The 14,414-nt window shown below is 41.2% G+C and overlaps 1 protein-coding gene across 1 annotated transcript in view; it reads right to left on the minus strand.

Annotated features, from left to right (window-relative positions):
- Window positions 1-13,754, minus strand: part of LOC107219732 (two pore potassium channel protein sup-9) — a 182,619-nt gene extending 168,865 nt beyond the window's left edge. The window contains exons 1-2 of the mRNA XM_046736694.1: window positions 13,715-13,754; window positions 13,116-13,617 (exon numbers count right to left, since the gene is read on the minus strand). Of these exons, the coding sequence (XP_046592650.1) occupies window positions 13,116-13,242 (127 nt within the window). The 5' untranslated portion in view covers window positions 13,243-13,617; window positions 13,715-13,754. The remainder of the gene's footprint in view (window positions 1-13,115; window positions 13,618-13,714) is intronic.
- Window positions 13,755-14,414: the final 660 nt, after the last annotated feature.

Raw genomic sequence — 14,414 nt, forward strand, 5'->3', positions numbered from 1 at the left:
CTTGCCGCGAAAACGTTTTGACCATCAGATACGGCATGATTCTCCTGTTCAACAAAGTTGAAACTTTGAGCCCGCTAAGAAAAACCAGTTTTATTGTTGAATAGGTACACGTGAAAATATTGTAATACTTGAAGATCAGAGAATTATAAAGTTACTTACATGCTTCGATGCCTGATAGCTTTAGTCTCGCTTTGACGATGGATTGTTTTCTACCTGAAAATATTTCCGACCTGTCAACTATTCAACGGAGGCCACGAGGATTTTAGAGAGTATAGCGTCAAGTACGTTTGCTGTAAATTTCTAATTTTTTACTCCTAAGCTCCGTCTTTAATATGAATCATTTTTTTCGTTCTTTGCTACCAAGCTTATTTGTCTATTCCACGTTTATCGGCACCGATTACTGACTTTCGAAGCACTGCACAAATCCACTCCCGACCTACCTTCTACTGGGTTTTTACAATCTGTTTACTTTCAATTTCATGTGAATAAAAAATCCTTTTACAATAAACATCGTTTTCACTTACCTGCATTAGTCTGTTCAGACTCCCACTTGTTAATGACGATTCACATTTAACTTCAGATTCCTTCTTTTATTAAATACCTCATCCAATTTCTATAGAATTTGATATTTTTTGCTCCATTAAATCCTTTATTGCATGTATCAAATATCTTCTAATATCGACCACGGTATTGCTGAACGATACTGTTCTTAAACAATTCACGCTGAATAAAAATAAATAATAACATCACTTCTTTCCGCGACTTGACGCGCAAGAGATTCACAGCTTTCGTCACATTTTGGTACGTTGGCACTCTGCTTCGCAGACAAAAATATCCCAGCGGAAAGATTTTGTTGACCAATGAGATTGAATTAATTGGTACATGCGCAGTTGATTTTTAAGTTTCATAGACTGTCGTGGTATAATCCCGTTGGTATAGTGATTTTATGATCACAATTAAAGCTCAAACAGTTACATGACTTATTCATATAAGGTATTGAATTGTGGGATTGAAACGTCAGCAATCCGAGTGAATACAATTTTCTATGATTCTGTACTATGTGTGGGAAGAAATTAGCATTTCACGTCGATGTATTCCTCGTTGACATTTTTCGACGCAGGTCAGTTGAAATTTCAAACACAACTCTCCAGAATTGGATGTGTTGTCAGACTGACGTGTGTCGTGATAGTACCAGATGATATATTTTCCTTAAAAATATTGTGCGAGTTTCTCTAGTGGTGGTCAATTCGGAAAACTGTCGTAATAATGCGGATTTCTTGCATTTTTTTGTTGGAGGCTGTCCAGTGTGTCCCCGCTCCATCAGCATCGTCTGAATTTATAACACCCCTTTCGTTACCTCGGATTCTTTTCGGTAAATTGGTTTTCATGAAAATACATATGAAATCTGGTATTTTTATTATTTTAGCAAGTTTCAATAGTTTACGGACTGTAGTAACCGTATGTGGGATCTCTAATTTATGAATTATCTTTTTTTTTTTGTGCTATCAGATTTCAAGAAAAGCTCCCATTCTCACCTGTACGAAGCTAAATAAAGTCCTTTCCACGTTTTTTACTGTGCTCAATGCGTCGTTGACTGCCTCAGCGATTCCAGCTGCTCCACCAGTTAACGACACAGTGTCAGTGGCAGATTGTCCAGCACATATGGGCGTTAATAGGGGCAAGAAATCACCATGTTTGTGAACTTTCAACCTTAGGAAAGCTCAAGTTTTTCTCATGTAGTCCAATTCCCTGTCTGGCTGCTTGAAGTGCTATGCTTATTGCATTCTCATTGTCAGGCGGTTTCAACTTTTTTACAGCCTTGCGAGCTAATTTAATAGCATCTCGTACTCATGGTTTTCGAAGACCCATGTCATGTTTTCCTTTAGCACGCATCGTTTTGTTGATAGCTCAGCCTGCGACACGTTCTGCTCACTTTGAGTCATTGTCAGGACTACGTTTCGAGAACTCTCGAGCCAACCTGTTATCAGCTTTGTTTTGAAACTTGAGATCTTTACACTTAGAAAAGGCAAGATTATGTTCTCTGCATGCTGCATCTAATAAATGTGTACCAGTTCGACCGTCGGCAAGACGTTGCTACAAGGTAAATGATTCAAAACAAAATTATTACCACTGTTGGTTAGATTTATAATTCGTGAACTTTCTAATTGTGGCAGAACTAACGTAGTTGCGCGTATTTTAATTAACCCTAATGGCTTACGTTTTCAGGATGTATACATATATTTGGAGTCCTTGGTGTAGCCCAACTACGAATATTTGCGTATAATGTTCGATCGTGTTCCACGTGTTTCCAATTTTACGTACTCAAACAATTGTGACGTAATTCCTATTGAACAAGCCAACCCAAACTCAATATTTATTTTCAATGTCATTGCATGTGAGAACCAGAATGCTGTTCGTCAATATTTCTGCATGGGGCGTCAAAGATTTTTTGATTGTTTCTATCTATGTCAAACATGTACATAAATTCCAAACCATTTGATTCACGACAATGCAAATTTTGTAATTCTCTTTAAAAAAGAATAGTCAAACCTTGAGGCATATATTTAATGATCACGTGAATACTGATATGATGTTTCCTCAATTCGAGCAAATGTGCTTGGTCCGTTGGCGTTTAAAGCATGGGTATAATCTTACCGTTGTTGAAGTCAGTTCCATAAACCGTGATAGACATCATGAAGGTTTCGATGAGTAGTTCATCACATTATAAAACATTATGTAGCCTGCTTCGAGTAATAGTGTTCTGCCTGATTTCGTAACCTTAGTGTGATGTTATATAAGGTGTACGAATAAGACACAGTTAGTTACTGGAATACTACCAGGGAGGTTTTATATATTTTAACAACAATTACATGTACAGGAACCGCAAGCATGGAGATGTATACCGTTCGGCGAGCCGCCTGGAACGTAACTGCTCGTCCCGGGCCACAACGAGCTCGCGTAGTCCTCGCTGTGCCGCGTCAACGGCTCGTTCACACATATGCACACGCACACATAAATATATAGGCTATACTGCGTATGTCATCTCACTCCCACTCTCGCATCAGACAATATACTTAGCAGTTTGGAAATATGGAAAACCACAACATCTGAGAACAATTTGAAACGTCATATAGTTAAAGCCAGCGATGCGGTCCGTAAGTAATATGAAGCTCTAAAGATAAATCGTGTAATGGATAAAGAACTAATAGAAAAAACTTTGGAACCGATTGTTGAACCACTGAATATGATTTCGAAGGCATCAAAGCTCAATCCTAGAGTCTAGACCAAAACTCTAGAGTCAATATACAGGTAGGATTCTGCTGTTTTACTGACCGAGCCGGGGCTTCAGAACGCGCCTTGCCTGAAATCAGTGTGTTACCAACCTAAGCTTATCTGACCCAACCTATCCTAACCAAAACTGCAAAATGGCGGACGAGATTGCGGGATATTAGTGTGTTACCGACATAGGCATATAAGAATAAACGGTGGAAGTACGGAGGTTGCTCGTTGCTAAATGCGATAGCGCAATAGAAAGAGAAAGCCGCATATCGCACTTCTATCCTCTATATCTCGCAGTAGTGTACGTGTGCTCCGCGCTTGCGCGACTAGACGAAGACAGCAATGCACTACACAATTTGCTCTTTCTATCCCACTATCGACTTCCCAGCCCAGTCACGTGGTCTATTCTTATATAGCTATGAATGTAACCAACGCAAACAAAAAGATGGCGGGGTAAAATGGCGGAGAAGATGATGGAGCACTTGACGTGTTACTAAACCTGAACTAATCTGTGCAAACAACAATATGATAGGGGCGAAATGGCGGATAAGATGGCAAGGCAGGATTACGTAGTAGTGGTGTGGCAAAACGACGGGATACTTAGTAGATACAATACGAAAGTTTTGGGACACAATGGCGGTGTACTGACAGGGTCAGCCTCGATCCCTGCCTTACTGACAGTTGGTATGTTACCCCGCGAGGGGTAAGCGTAACTTACGGTAGTGTTACCGACAGAAGCGTTATCATAGATAACGCCACCTGCATGCTTGCTACATTGTACGGACAGACAATGCGATAATGAGGTTTTGTTGTCGTCGGATGAGCAACCATTCTTTGAGTTTTTGTCGTCAGATGAACAGGCATTTCGAACATTTTCCGTTAGATGGCAGACATTTTACTGACGGAAGTGTTACCGATAAGAGCATAAACATAGATGGCGCCGCCAGTCGCTGTTTCAACAATCAGGTCTGTTATGCGCCCAGTATCCACTGCAAGACGGTGTTACCTCCAGCCTTAGCGACAGTTGGTGTTACTGGTAGAAGTGTTGCCGCAGGTTTTGTCACATGTAGCGCCCCCTTTATTGATCAATCGTTGTTCTATCGATCGACTCTGCTTTGTTTCCAATGTCCGCTGCAAGATGACTATTTTTCATTAGGTGGAAGTGGTAGTTTGTGAAATAGAACATTTCAAAGTAGCGGTTGTAGTTTTAAATAGATTTCTTTATTTATCAGCAATTACATTCTGTTTTCAGCTTATACGCAATGATAATAATACATCATCCTATTTTAAATTGAACAAATAACCCTATTCGTATTTTCTATAATTACGCATTAATAATTGAACATCTTATTCCAAAATTCATTTACACTAATTTCTTCACTGTGCCACTAATCGGACTGTACTCAACAATGCGATCGTGCAAGATCATGCAATAGTCTACAGTGTTCGCAGGGATTCCACTATCGCTTCAAACTCCAATCAAATATCCAACGGTCCGGTTTTCTACGATTCATTCTGTTTCGAGCAATCGATAACGATGACAGCAGCTTGGTTCATGAATTCACGTTTCAATAGCACAAGTTCAGCTTCTTTATTGTAGTAAACCTTTTGAAACCAGACATACATATCACAGCAAATAGCGTACTGATTATTGGATATACTAACTATCAGTTAAACTGGAGCAACCAGAAAGTGACGAGTGAATCGACAAATCGAGAAGTGGTCATTGTGCATCCAACACCAAGTGTAAAACGCTAAGTAGTTGTGTTGCGTTGCTACTGGTTTCAACATTCCGAAATCTATTCAGTTCATTGTACTAGTTTACTTTGCTTCGGTAAGAAAATATTGAACATTTTCAGCTATTTTGAAACCTTCAAATAAATTTTCTTCTTCATTTCAACACTTCGTTCTAGTTTTTGATGTTTGTCATGGTGAAACAAATCTCTCCTTGAAATTCCACCTCTAAAATTTATCGAATGAATCCAACCCCGAGTTTCTATTTCAGGCTATGATTATCAACGCAGAAGCTGACGAACCTCGCCTGGGTGATGCAGCTCCATCACTTGAACCTAATTATCCAAAGTCGTGACGACTATACATTGATCAGGATCTCCGCAATAGATTAAACAATGTCTCAATATCAGAAGTAGTACAAATTATTAAGCGACTGGATGCAAAAGTTGTCCAACGTCATGCTGTCTTGGCGTTCGACAACTTATAAATTCTCACAAGATATGATGATAAATCAAACATTTATGTTCGTGAAGTAGAATATTGAAAAAAATTCATGTCGTCGTGCACCTAAGCTACAAAACTCAATGTTGTGCAAGAACGATGGCAATCCTGTTTCACGCTTTGAATTTCAAAATCATGAAATAGAATCGTTAAATAACCATAATTAGAAACAGATTATTATTGAAAAATTTTACCTCTATAAGCTGTGACGTGGATTTTTCCCGCTCCTAGGTCACTCGGAGAAAATGACCGAGAACTTACCGCGTGCACAATAATTTAGCGTACACGATGTACCCTGGATCTAAAAACAATATCGCGAAGTTTTGTTGGGCGCCTGGCATGATCAACACGTCTCGAAATCAGTAATGCGCTATACCTCGGGACTACGCTCGGTAGCTCAGTACCGCGAAGAGGGGAGGGGTAATTTTTGGAGAGAAAGAGAGAGACACTCGAAAACCACACGGTACTTAACAAAAGAAGTGAAATAAAATCTTATATTTCACAATAGCGGTGATACAAAAACAACAAAAAACAAATAATCCGAAAGTCGCTCGTCGCGATTCTAAAAATAATCAGAAAATTACACGTAACCTACACTATTCCTTACTCTACTGAGCTTGCGGCTCCCTAACTAAAATGTCACTCAACAATCAAAAAATCTCCATACGCTATTCTCAATTTGGAAAGTCGCCATTTCTTCTCCACAGCGATAATTGCTCGAAACCGAAACTAAAACTACTTTCTCGACGGTGCGCCGTCGGGCTACCAAACAGACGGCGTCCTCAATCTCACCCGAGATCTCACCCGACTCGGAGTTTCGACGCTACCGCGAGCTGCCTTAAATCTAAACGTGACAACATAACTTAACCTAAAGCTTATTTCAACTAAACAAATCCGCAACGCCACTATATTTCAGACGCGACCAAAACTCAATACTCGAACTTCTCGTCTCAACCGCTGCTCAACGCAACCGCAATTTCGACTATACATCACCTCAACTCGACTAAACACTATCTTGGATAAACGGCAACTTAACTAAGCGCAAGCACCACTAAATGTAACTTTAACTAAACACAATCTCATGGTAACACAACTCAATTAAATTCATCTTAAGTAAACGGATACGGAACTGAGCGCAGGCGCAACTAAACGTAACCTCAACCATTCGCTATCGTAACACATCCGAAATCAAACCTTCTCAAAATCCTCGGAAACGTTATTCGCTAATCCGAGCACTCCAATTGGGCACAGCGGAATTCGGCTGTACTTAATTTCGAAAACGAGAGCGACTCAATTAAAACCCGTGACTCTACTCAACTTTCTCAAGAACTCAAAATTTACTCTACTCTAACACGCCTACTCAGGCTACGGTCATCAAGCAATAGAATCGGAAAAAGAATTTCGAGTACTTTTTTATAACGCAAATTCAAAACGGCTATCCGTTACTCGGTAAGCCTTTTCGTAATTATGCTTGAAATTCAATCGCGGGGATAGAAGCAGCGCTTACCTTCTACATCCTTGCAACCCCCTTTCTATTGCCATCGCGATTTTTGGGCGACTCCATTACTTCGCGAAACTCCCCAAAACGTAACTACTTATCACGACCGCCAGGACTAGAGTGCTTTCAAAACCCACGACCCGCCGCAACACGGATCTCGATACGCCATCCCATAAGTGACGTCATACCCACAACAATACGCAATAATCGATCCGTCATCGATTTCGTCGATCGCGCAACTCGACGCGCACCTTCAATAGCATCGCTGCGCAGAACTTGAAGCTAGATCGCAATCTCGTCCTTCGCGCAGCACCATGACATCTTGGCGGTGAGCGTGGTGCTCCCTCGTCGCTAGTCGGTCCGTCGCAAGTTCGCTAGTCAATTGTTGGCGGGGCGAAGGGGGAGAGGCTGCGGCGCGCCGGCCACCAGCGGGAATCATGTCCACCTTGGATTCCCGCGGTGCGGGGATCTGCGTCGGCTCCCCCTAGCCTCGACATCCTTCCTTCGCAATTGTCGCTAGTCCGCTACTCGGCAATTTCCTCGAATTCCGTGCCGACTTCTTGCCTGATGTCGTTGTAGCTCAAAAAATAAAAAAAAAACAAAAATCCTGAAATATCTCACGCTATTCGCTAAGGTGTCCCTTCTCGTAGTTTCGGATGCGTGACTCTAGTCCTGGCGCTCTTTCGCAAAACCTTCGCGACTCAATTTCGAAAATTCCTAAATTTTGGTTCCGCCCCGGGTTCAAGGAGCCCTTTGTAACGGGCATCAAAAATACCACGTTACAAAACGTATTTCGTTATTATTTCGATATTATTGATGTTGTTGTTGTTGTTGTTATTATTTATATCATTTGAACCCACCTGTTTGAACCTTGGTAGAATAATAAAAATTAGCTAGTTTATTGGAACAGAAGTGAATTCGAACATGTTTTTGGCGAATTGAAAAATTAACGATGGAGCCAGGAATCGAACCTTGTATCGAGGGATGCTTTGCTGGAGACTTACTTCACTAGACCATCTAGCCGCCCTGACTACAATGTCTTTAATTTCTCTCGTCACCATATTCGAATTTGTTTGTTGCGTGTGCCGTGAATTTGTATACGTGATAAAGTTCGTCGCTGATGCACATTGGAGACTATGTATCTATATACTGAAACGATTCGAGTTTTGTCACGGTCGTCAATGAAACGTTTCGCGTTCTTTTTACGTTCGCCAATGAAACAATTCGAGTTTATTTATCCGCGGAATACCGCGGGGATTTTATAAGTAATATGAAAGGTAGCGCGGTGGTTTCGCACATACTCGAATATCGTAATAGTTTTAGGAATTTCCTGTCTCGTGATCGGAACGGCAGGATTCGATCTCTGGACACGGAAGGAAGGTGGAAAATAATTACTTGTTAATTCTTTGGTGAGCTCCCGGAAGAGGTTGCTAGAGTTTGACCGTTTTAAATTGGTTTTCGAGAAAGCCTCAGAAGTTGTTTCATCACTTTCATGTGCAATGGCACGAGTGGAATAAACCCATCATCACAGGCCTTATAAACGGTTGAGGGTCAAACTTGTTCTGTGGTTGTGAAGCAAGACACAGAATAATCGCAATGAGCGATTTACTCGTGAGGGGAGAAATTTGTTTTCTAAGAGGTAATCTTTGAGTATTGATTATGTTATATCCCCAAGAAGTGGGGTTTCTGACAGGAAAGAATGTCGTGAATTTGATTTTCTTATAATGTTAAGAAATATTTTTGAGAGGTCGGAAGGAATTGGTTTTTCTTCTTTGGTTTGATAATGATTCGTTTTGCACACGGCAAGACAAAATATTATTGATGTTATAGCATGGTGGTCAGAAGGACGGTGTATGACGATGGGAAATCGTCATTGACAAGTTATTATTTGGTATTGACGTTGATTTATTTTGCAGATCGCAAGACAGAATATTGTTTATGTGGTAGCGTGGTGGTCAGAAGGACGGGAATTCTACGCAATTATGCCTTCGCCCATATCAAGACATCCTGTCGCAGTGCAGGAGGCTCTTTATAGGTTCAGGGGTCCTACCTATGGGTCAGAGGATTCTGCGACGATCACCGTATCTGAGTTTAGACGTCAAACGCAATGCTGGGCTTAGTTCAGATACGGCTCCCTAGTACCTGAGGAGCTTTTATTAAAAGAGACGACATTCGTTAAACACGTTGAATACCCTCCTTCGATTGAGAGTGGTGTTCGAGGATTCTCGCAGTGACGAGTCCACGTCTTGGGATCGTGAGTTGTGTCGACTGCTGGTTCCTCGTTGAGATGTGGTGCTCCACCAAACAGACGTGCGGATGTGTCCTGAGTCGGACGAATTAGTGATCTACTCGGCCTATGTTATTCGATAGATGATAAATGTATAAATAGATGTCGAGCCACATTTGTGCTCGACTTTTATACCTGCTAGTCGTCCAGTTTCGCAGATTTTGGGAATAGTGATTGGCCGTGCCCCTTGAAGAGGGAGCATGGTAAATCGCCTGGTTTGGTTGGTTTATTGGTACGTGGTGGGGTTTACCGAGTGTGTCACAAGTTTTGGGCTTGTCATCGGTAAGCATAATATTGGGAGCTCGGGTTGACCGTCAGGTGCCGGCACGCCGACGAGGCGTTCCGTCACAGTACTGTAACGTGTATCTTTCCGTACCTCGATCACTCGGAGAAGATGACCGAGAACTTACCGCGTGAACAATAATTCGGCGTCCCGCAATGTAACCTGGACCTAAAACAATATCTTGAAATTATGTTGGGCGCCTGGCGTGATTAACACGCCTCGAAATCGTTAATGCGCTATACCTCGGCAATTAACTCGGTAGCTCAGTACCTCGGAGAGGGGAAGGGTAATTTTTGGGGAGAGAGAGCGAAACACTCAACATCGACACGTTATTCGACAAAATTGAAATAAAATAAAATAATATATTTCACAACAGCGATAATACAAAACAAGAGAAAGAATAATTCGCAATTCTTTATTAACTGACTCTCGAAATTCTTTCGCGAGAATATTAACAGCGCTTACCGTTCACATCCAGTTGACGAATTCTCCCACCCCGTCGTTCTTAGTTGTTTCCATCATCCTTCGCAACTAAGTAAAACTTAATACCAATGGCACCGCAAATCTAACTTGGCTTCGTTAAGCTCCAACTACCTCGATTGATCGCCAGAACTAGAGTGATCTCAGAATTGACTATCCACGGCAACGCCGATCTCGCTATGCTATTTCCTTCATGATGTCATATTCCCAAGAATGCATAACATTCGATCCGTCATCGATTTCGGAGATTGCGCAACTTGGCGCGCAGCTGTCGTCGCTTCACAGCGCAGAACTTGAAACTAGATCGCGATGTCGTCTTCTGCGCAGCTCCATGGTGTCCCGGGGTTCTCGAGGCTGCGTTAATCCGGTGTCGGCGGGGCGAGCGGGGGAAGCTGCGGCGCGCTGGCTGCCAGCGGGAATCGCTTCCACGTTGGATTCCCGCGCTGCAGGGATCAGCGTTGGCTCTCCCTCCGCAACCTCGACATCCTTCCCGCGAGATCGTCGCTATTCCGCCACGCCGAACTATCCTTGACGTCGTAGTTGGCCGCTGGCCTGGGGCCGGTATCATCGAAAAAAAAAAATAAAAAAAAATAAAAAGCCTACAATATCTCGATCACGATTTGCTACTGTGTCCGCTCTCGGAAGCTCGGATGCGTGATTCCAGTTCGGGTGCTCTTTTAAAACGACTTCGCGACCCGATCATTGAAACCCCTAACTATTGCTACCGCCCAGGGTTGAGGGAGCGCCTTGTAACGGGCATCAAAAAATGCCACGTTACAATACATATATGGCATGTTTAAGTGTGTATAATACACGACTTATTTTAGCCTAATCAGAACGGACCCGGCCGTTCGTAATATTATATGAAGAAGTCATATTAATTATTAGCGAGAAAAAATGCTAGAGAAGTGAATTCGAACATGTTTTTGATGAATTGAAAAATTAACGACGGTCGTGTATTATACACACTGAACCATGCCATATATATGGATCCATAGTCTCCAATGTGCCTCAGCGACGAACTCTATTACGTATGTTGGAATAGTTTATAGAACTCTGTAATACCAAGCTCAACTGTGCTTCCCATCTTTGACCAAGCTATACTCGAACGAAATTATGTTTTGCATTCCAAGAGCGATAGTAACCCGACTCCGGAGGTCCCGAGGCTTTAACCGTACGTCAACTTAGATGTTGGTCGACCTTGCACTCTATCCTTGACTGATTGTGAGTCCGCTAAAACCTCATCGTAGAGTTCACGTGACACCTTTAGCTTTGTTTACTGGTGTTCAGAGTAACACGTTTTAAGATTTAAAATTTAATTTAAAGTTGAATTTTCATTTTGTAAAATAGAACATGAGTTGATCGCACTGTACACCGATCGCGTTGCTAATTTACTGATATATATTGATATAAGAGTGGATATGACGGCTTAGCGTTAATTCACAATTATATATGATTTCAATCTTTTTAGTCTATATTCAACAGTGTTATTGTTAAGTACATTGTACGATACAAAATTTGTATGTGACACTCAAATTACACGTGAACGAATTCAAGTTGATTGTATGGTCCACACAGATAGCGCAGACGTAATCAAGTTTCGTTACCAGCTGTCATCATCTTCTGGAACAGATCTTAATCTTTTTCTTAGAGGGCTTTCGTCAGTCGAATCCATAACTATTTCATCAGCAAATCTCGTATTAACTCGACGAATTCCGCTCACTTGGTAGTCAAAGTAGGTTTCAAGGTCCGCAAGCTTTTTCAAACGAAGAAATGTCTCCAGCCATGCCACCTCGTTCAATTTCGAGAAATTTATGATTCTTTCTGTTAATACGTATTTGGTTAAATTTTCTTGTGAGTTGATTCAATACAGATTTGATTCGCAGCTGATGTTTCACTTCGTCAATATTCTTGATGAACAATTCTAGCCGCTTCTTCAATTCATGTTGTTAGGAAGTACTCTTGACGTGCAGGAAGAACAGCCTCAGACAGACGATGAAATTTTTAGTTCTGACTTTCACAACGTCCACACCACATGCGTTTGAAACTTTTTGAGGGAAAAGAATGTCACGTGATTGTTATCGTGGGAAAAGAATGTGGAGTGGTTGATATCCCACAGGCATCCAGGTTAACGAAAACAATTCTTGGAACTACTAACTGTGGAGTATTATATGGTTGGCATCACATTGGAATTTGGACTCACAAGCAGCTCTTGGAATTATAAGTTATGGGAAAGAATGTCACGTAATTTATAAGACACCAGCATCCGGTTTGACGAAAGCAATTCTTGGAACGATTTATTTTGGAATGTAGGGTGATTGATAATGCACCGAAAGCCGCTAAAGGTTAACCAGAACATTCTTGAAGTCAATACAATGATCGCACAGGGAACAGAAGGGTTTGTGTCTCGGCTATACCTGGGCCGTCGGTAGGGGAAATGACAACGAGATTATTTGTGAGGCAGCGTGATTTTTATCGTTGATTAATGAAATTGTTGATAAGACAGCGTGGTTTTGGCCTTCGGTAAATTAAATTGTTTGCAAGGTAGCGCGATTTTGACCTTTGGGTCGGTACAACAGGGTCTGAACACGGTAACGTCATTGTGGTGAAGGGCTTGAGTCTGGGTAAGATGTCGGTAAGTGTCAGTAGTAAGAATCTGTATCCAGAACTCTCATGGCTATACTATTATGGGAACGGGGGCGCTAGAAAGATTTGTTTATCGGTTTCCGAGATGCTGTGTGAATACAGATTAAAATTGGCTATGATAATTTCCGAATATCTTTGCTACCACTTAAACCAGTTTTGCGAGGTTGAAATATATAGTACGTAGATAGTAGAGTTGGACAGAACAGTGAATGGATATAACGAGGTAGGTTAGAATGGCATTACATAAAATAGCAATTACTAGGTGTATATGCGAAATAGAAGAGCCATAACAGTATAAAAATGAAATAGATAGCTATGCACGTACTAAACCAGCAGCTTTCTCTTAAATCGACACGGGTATCCAATAATAGCGGTCACAGAATGAAGGTAATTTGCTATAAACTTACCATCCAAAGCTTCCCAGCGTCGCTTTTCGGTTTCGGATTCTAGGGCGTCGAAGACTGCGGCGCCAATAAGGAGGTAGGTGAACGTGCAGACGATCAACGATAAGGTCCGGACGTTTTGCTTCTTCATTCTCTAGTGAGCCACATGCTCACCAGTACGGCCAAGGCCTTAGCCCTAACTACTTGCATCGCTCAAGGGAGTTAACTGTAGGGTGCCGGGCCCATGCTGTACGTTTCCAAGATAATCTTCATGTAAGAACCGTTCGATAATCGCACGAACCGCCCTCACAATGCCTGCCCGTATTTCCTGCACTTCGGCTCGTTCTTCCTTTTTCCGTTCTCGTTTCTCTCTAACTATGTCTCTTTTCTGACCTCTACACGCTAGTTCTCTAGTTTGGTCGTATTAACCCACCGAGATTTGATATCTGATGTTACAGTCTTCTCTGATGGTTGATTTTCGAAATGTTTTTACTACAAAAACTTTGAAATAACGACCCCGTTTCATCTGAAACGTGATCAGGCAAGCTGTCATTCGAATTTTCAATTTCTACGATTGAACCTAAAGCAAAATTATACACATTTTGATGATAGGAAAATTTCACCTGCAGTCCACGAGCTCCATTGATCCTCTTCTGAGAATGGTAAAAGATTGAGCAGAGTAATATAGCAGTGCCTTCGCTGCTCCCACAGCCATGTCTTCTCCATTCCTTGTTTTAATACAGGTCAGCTTTGGCTTCGTAGCGGTTGAAACAATTTAACAGATATTTCAAACAATATTATAATAATTACAAAAATCTACTTATAGGAATTGTGAAGTTGTTAGGTAATTGATGAAATAATTTACGCCAGAAGTTAATGTCAACAGTAACAATAGAAATAATACTTTCTTCAATAGAACAGCAAAGTAAGAAATATTAGACGGTTGAATAGTAAAAATACAGAAGGTGAGAGCTAATTAGGTGTATATTAGACTGTTTCAAAATAAATCGATAATTTTTTTGTTTGCTTTACACAATCTTACACTATACTTGGACATCAAAAAATAATCCTTGCGAAAGGAGGGGCCGGTCCTTCAAGCTTTAGAGATGTCTCATCGGACTTTTGTCTTTTTTTATTTCGTTAATACGTAAATAATCAATTTGCATGGATGGAACAAACATTTTTCTTGTCCTAAAATGATGAATATATTCCCAACTTGTGTATAAATACTGAATATACTAGAAAAAACGATCTTGATGATCGCGGCATCCATTATCGGTCGATATATACATCGATAAATGCAAAAAACAAAAAAAAAAAATA

Source organism: Neodiprion lecontei, chromosome 4, assembly GCF_021901455.1.
Source record: "Neodiprion lecontei isolate iyNeoLeco1 chromosome 4, iyNeoLeco1.1, whole genome shotgun sequence".
NCBI lineage: Eukaryota > Metazoa > Arthropoda > Insecta > Hymenoptera > Diprionidae > Neodiprion > Neodiprion lecontei.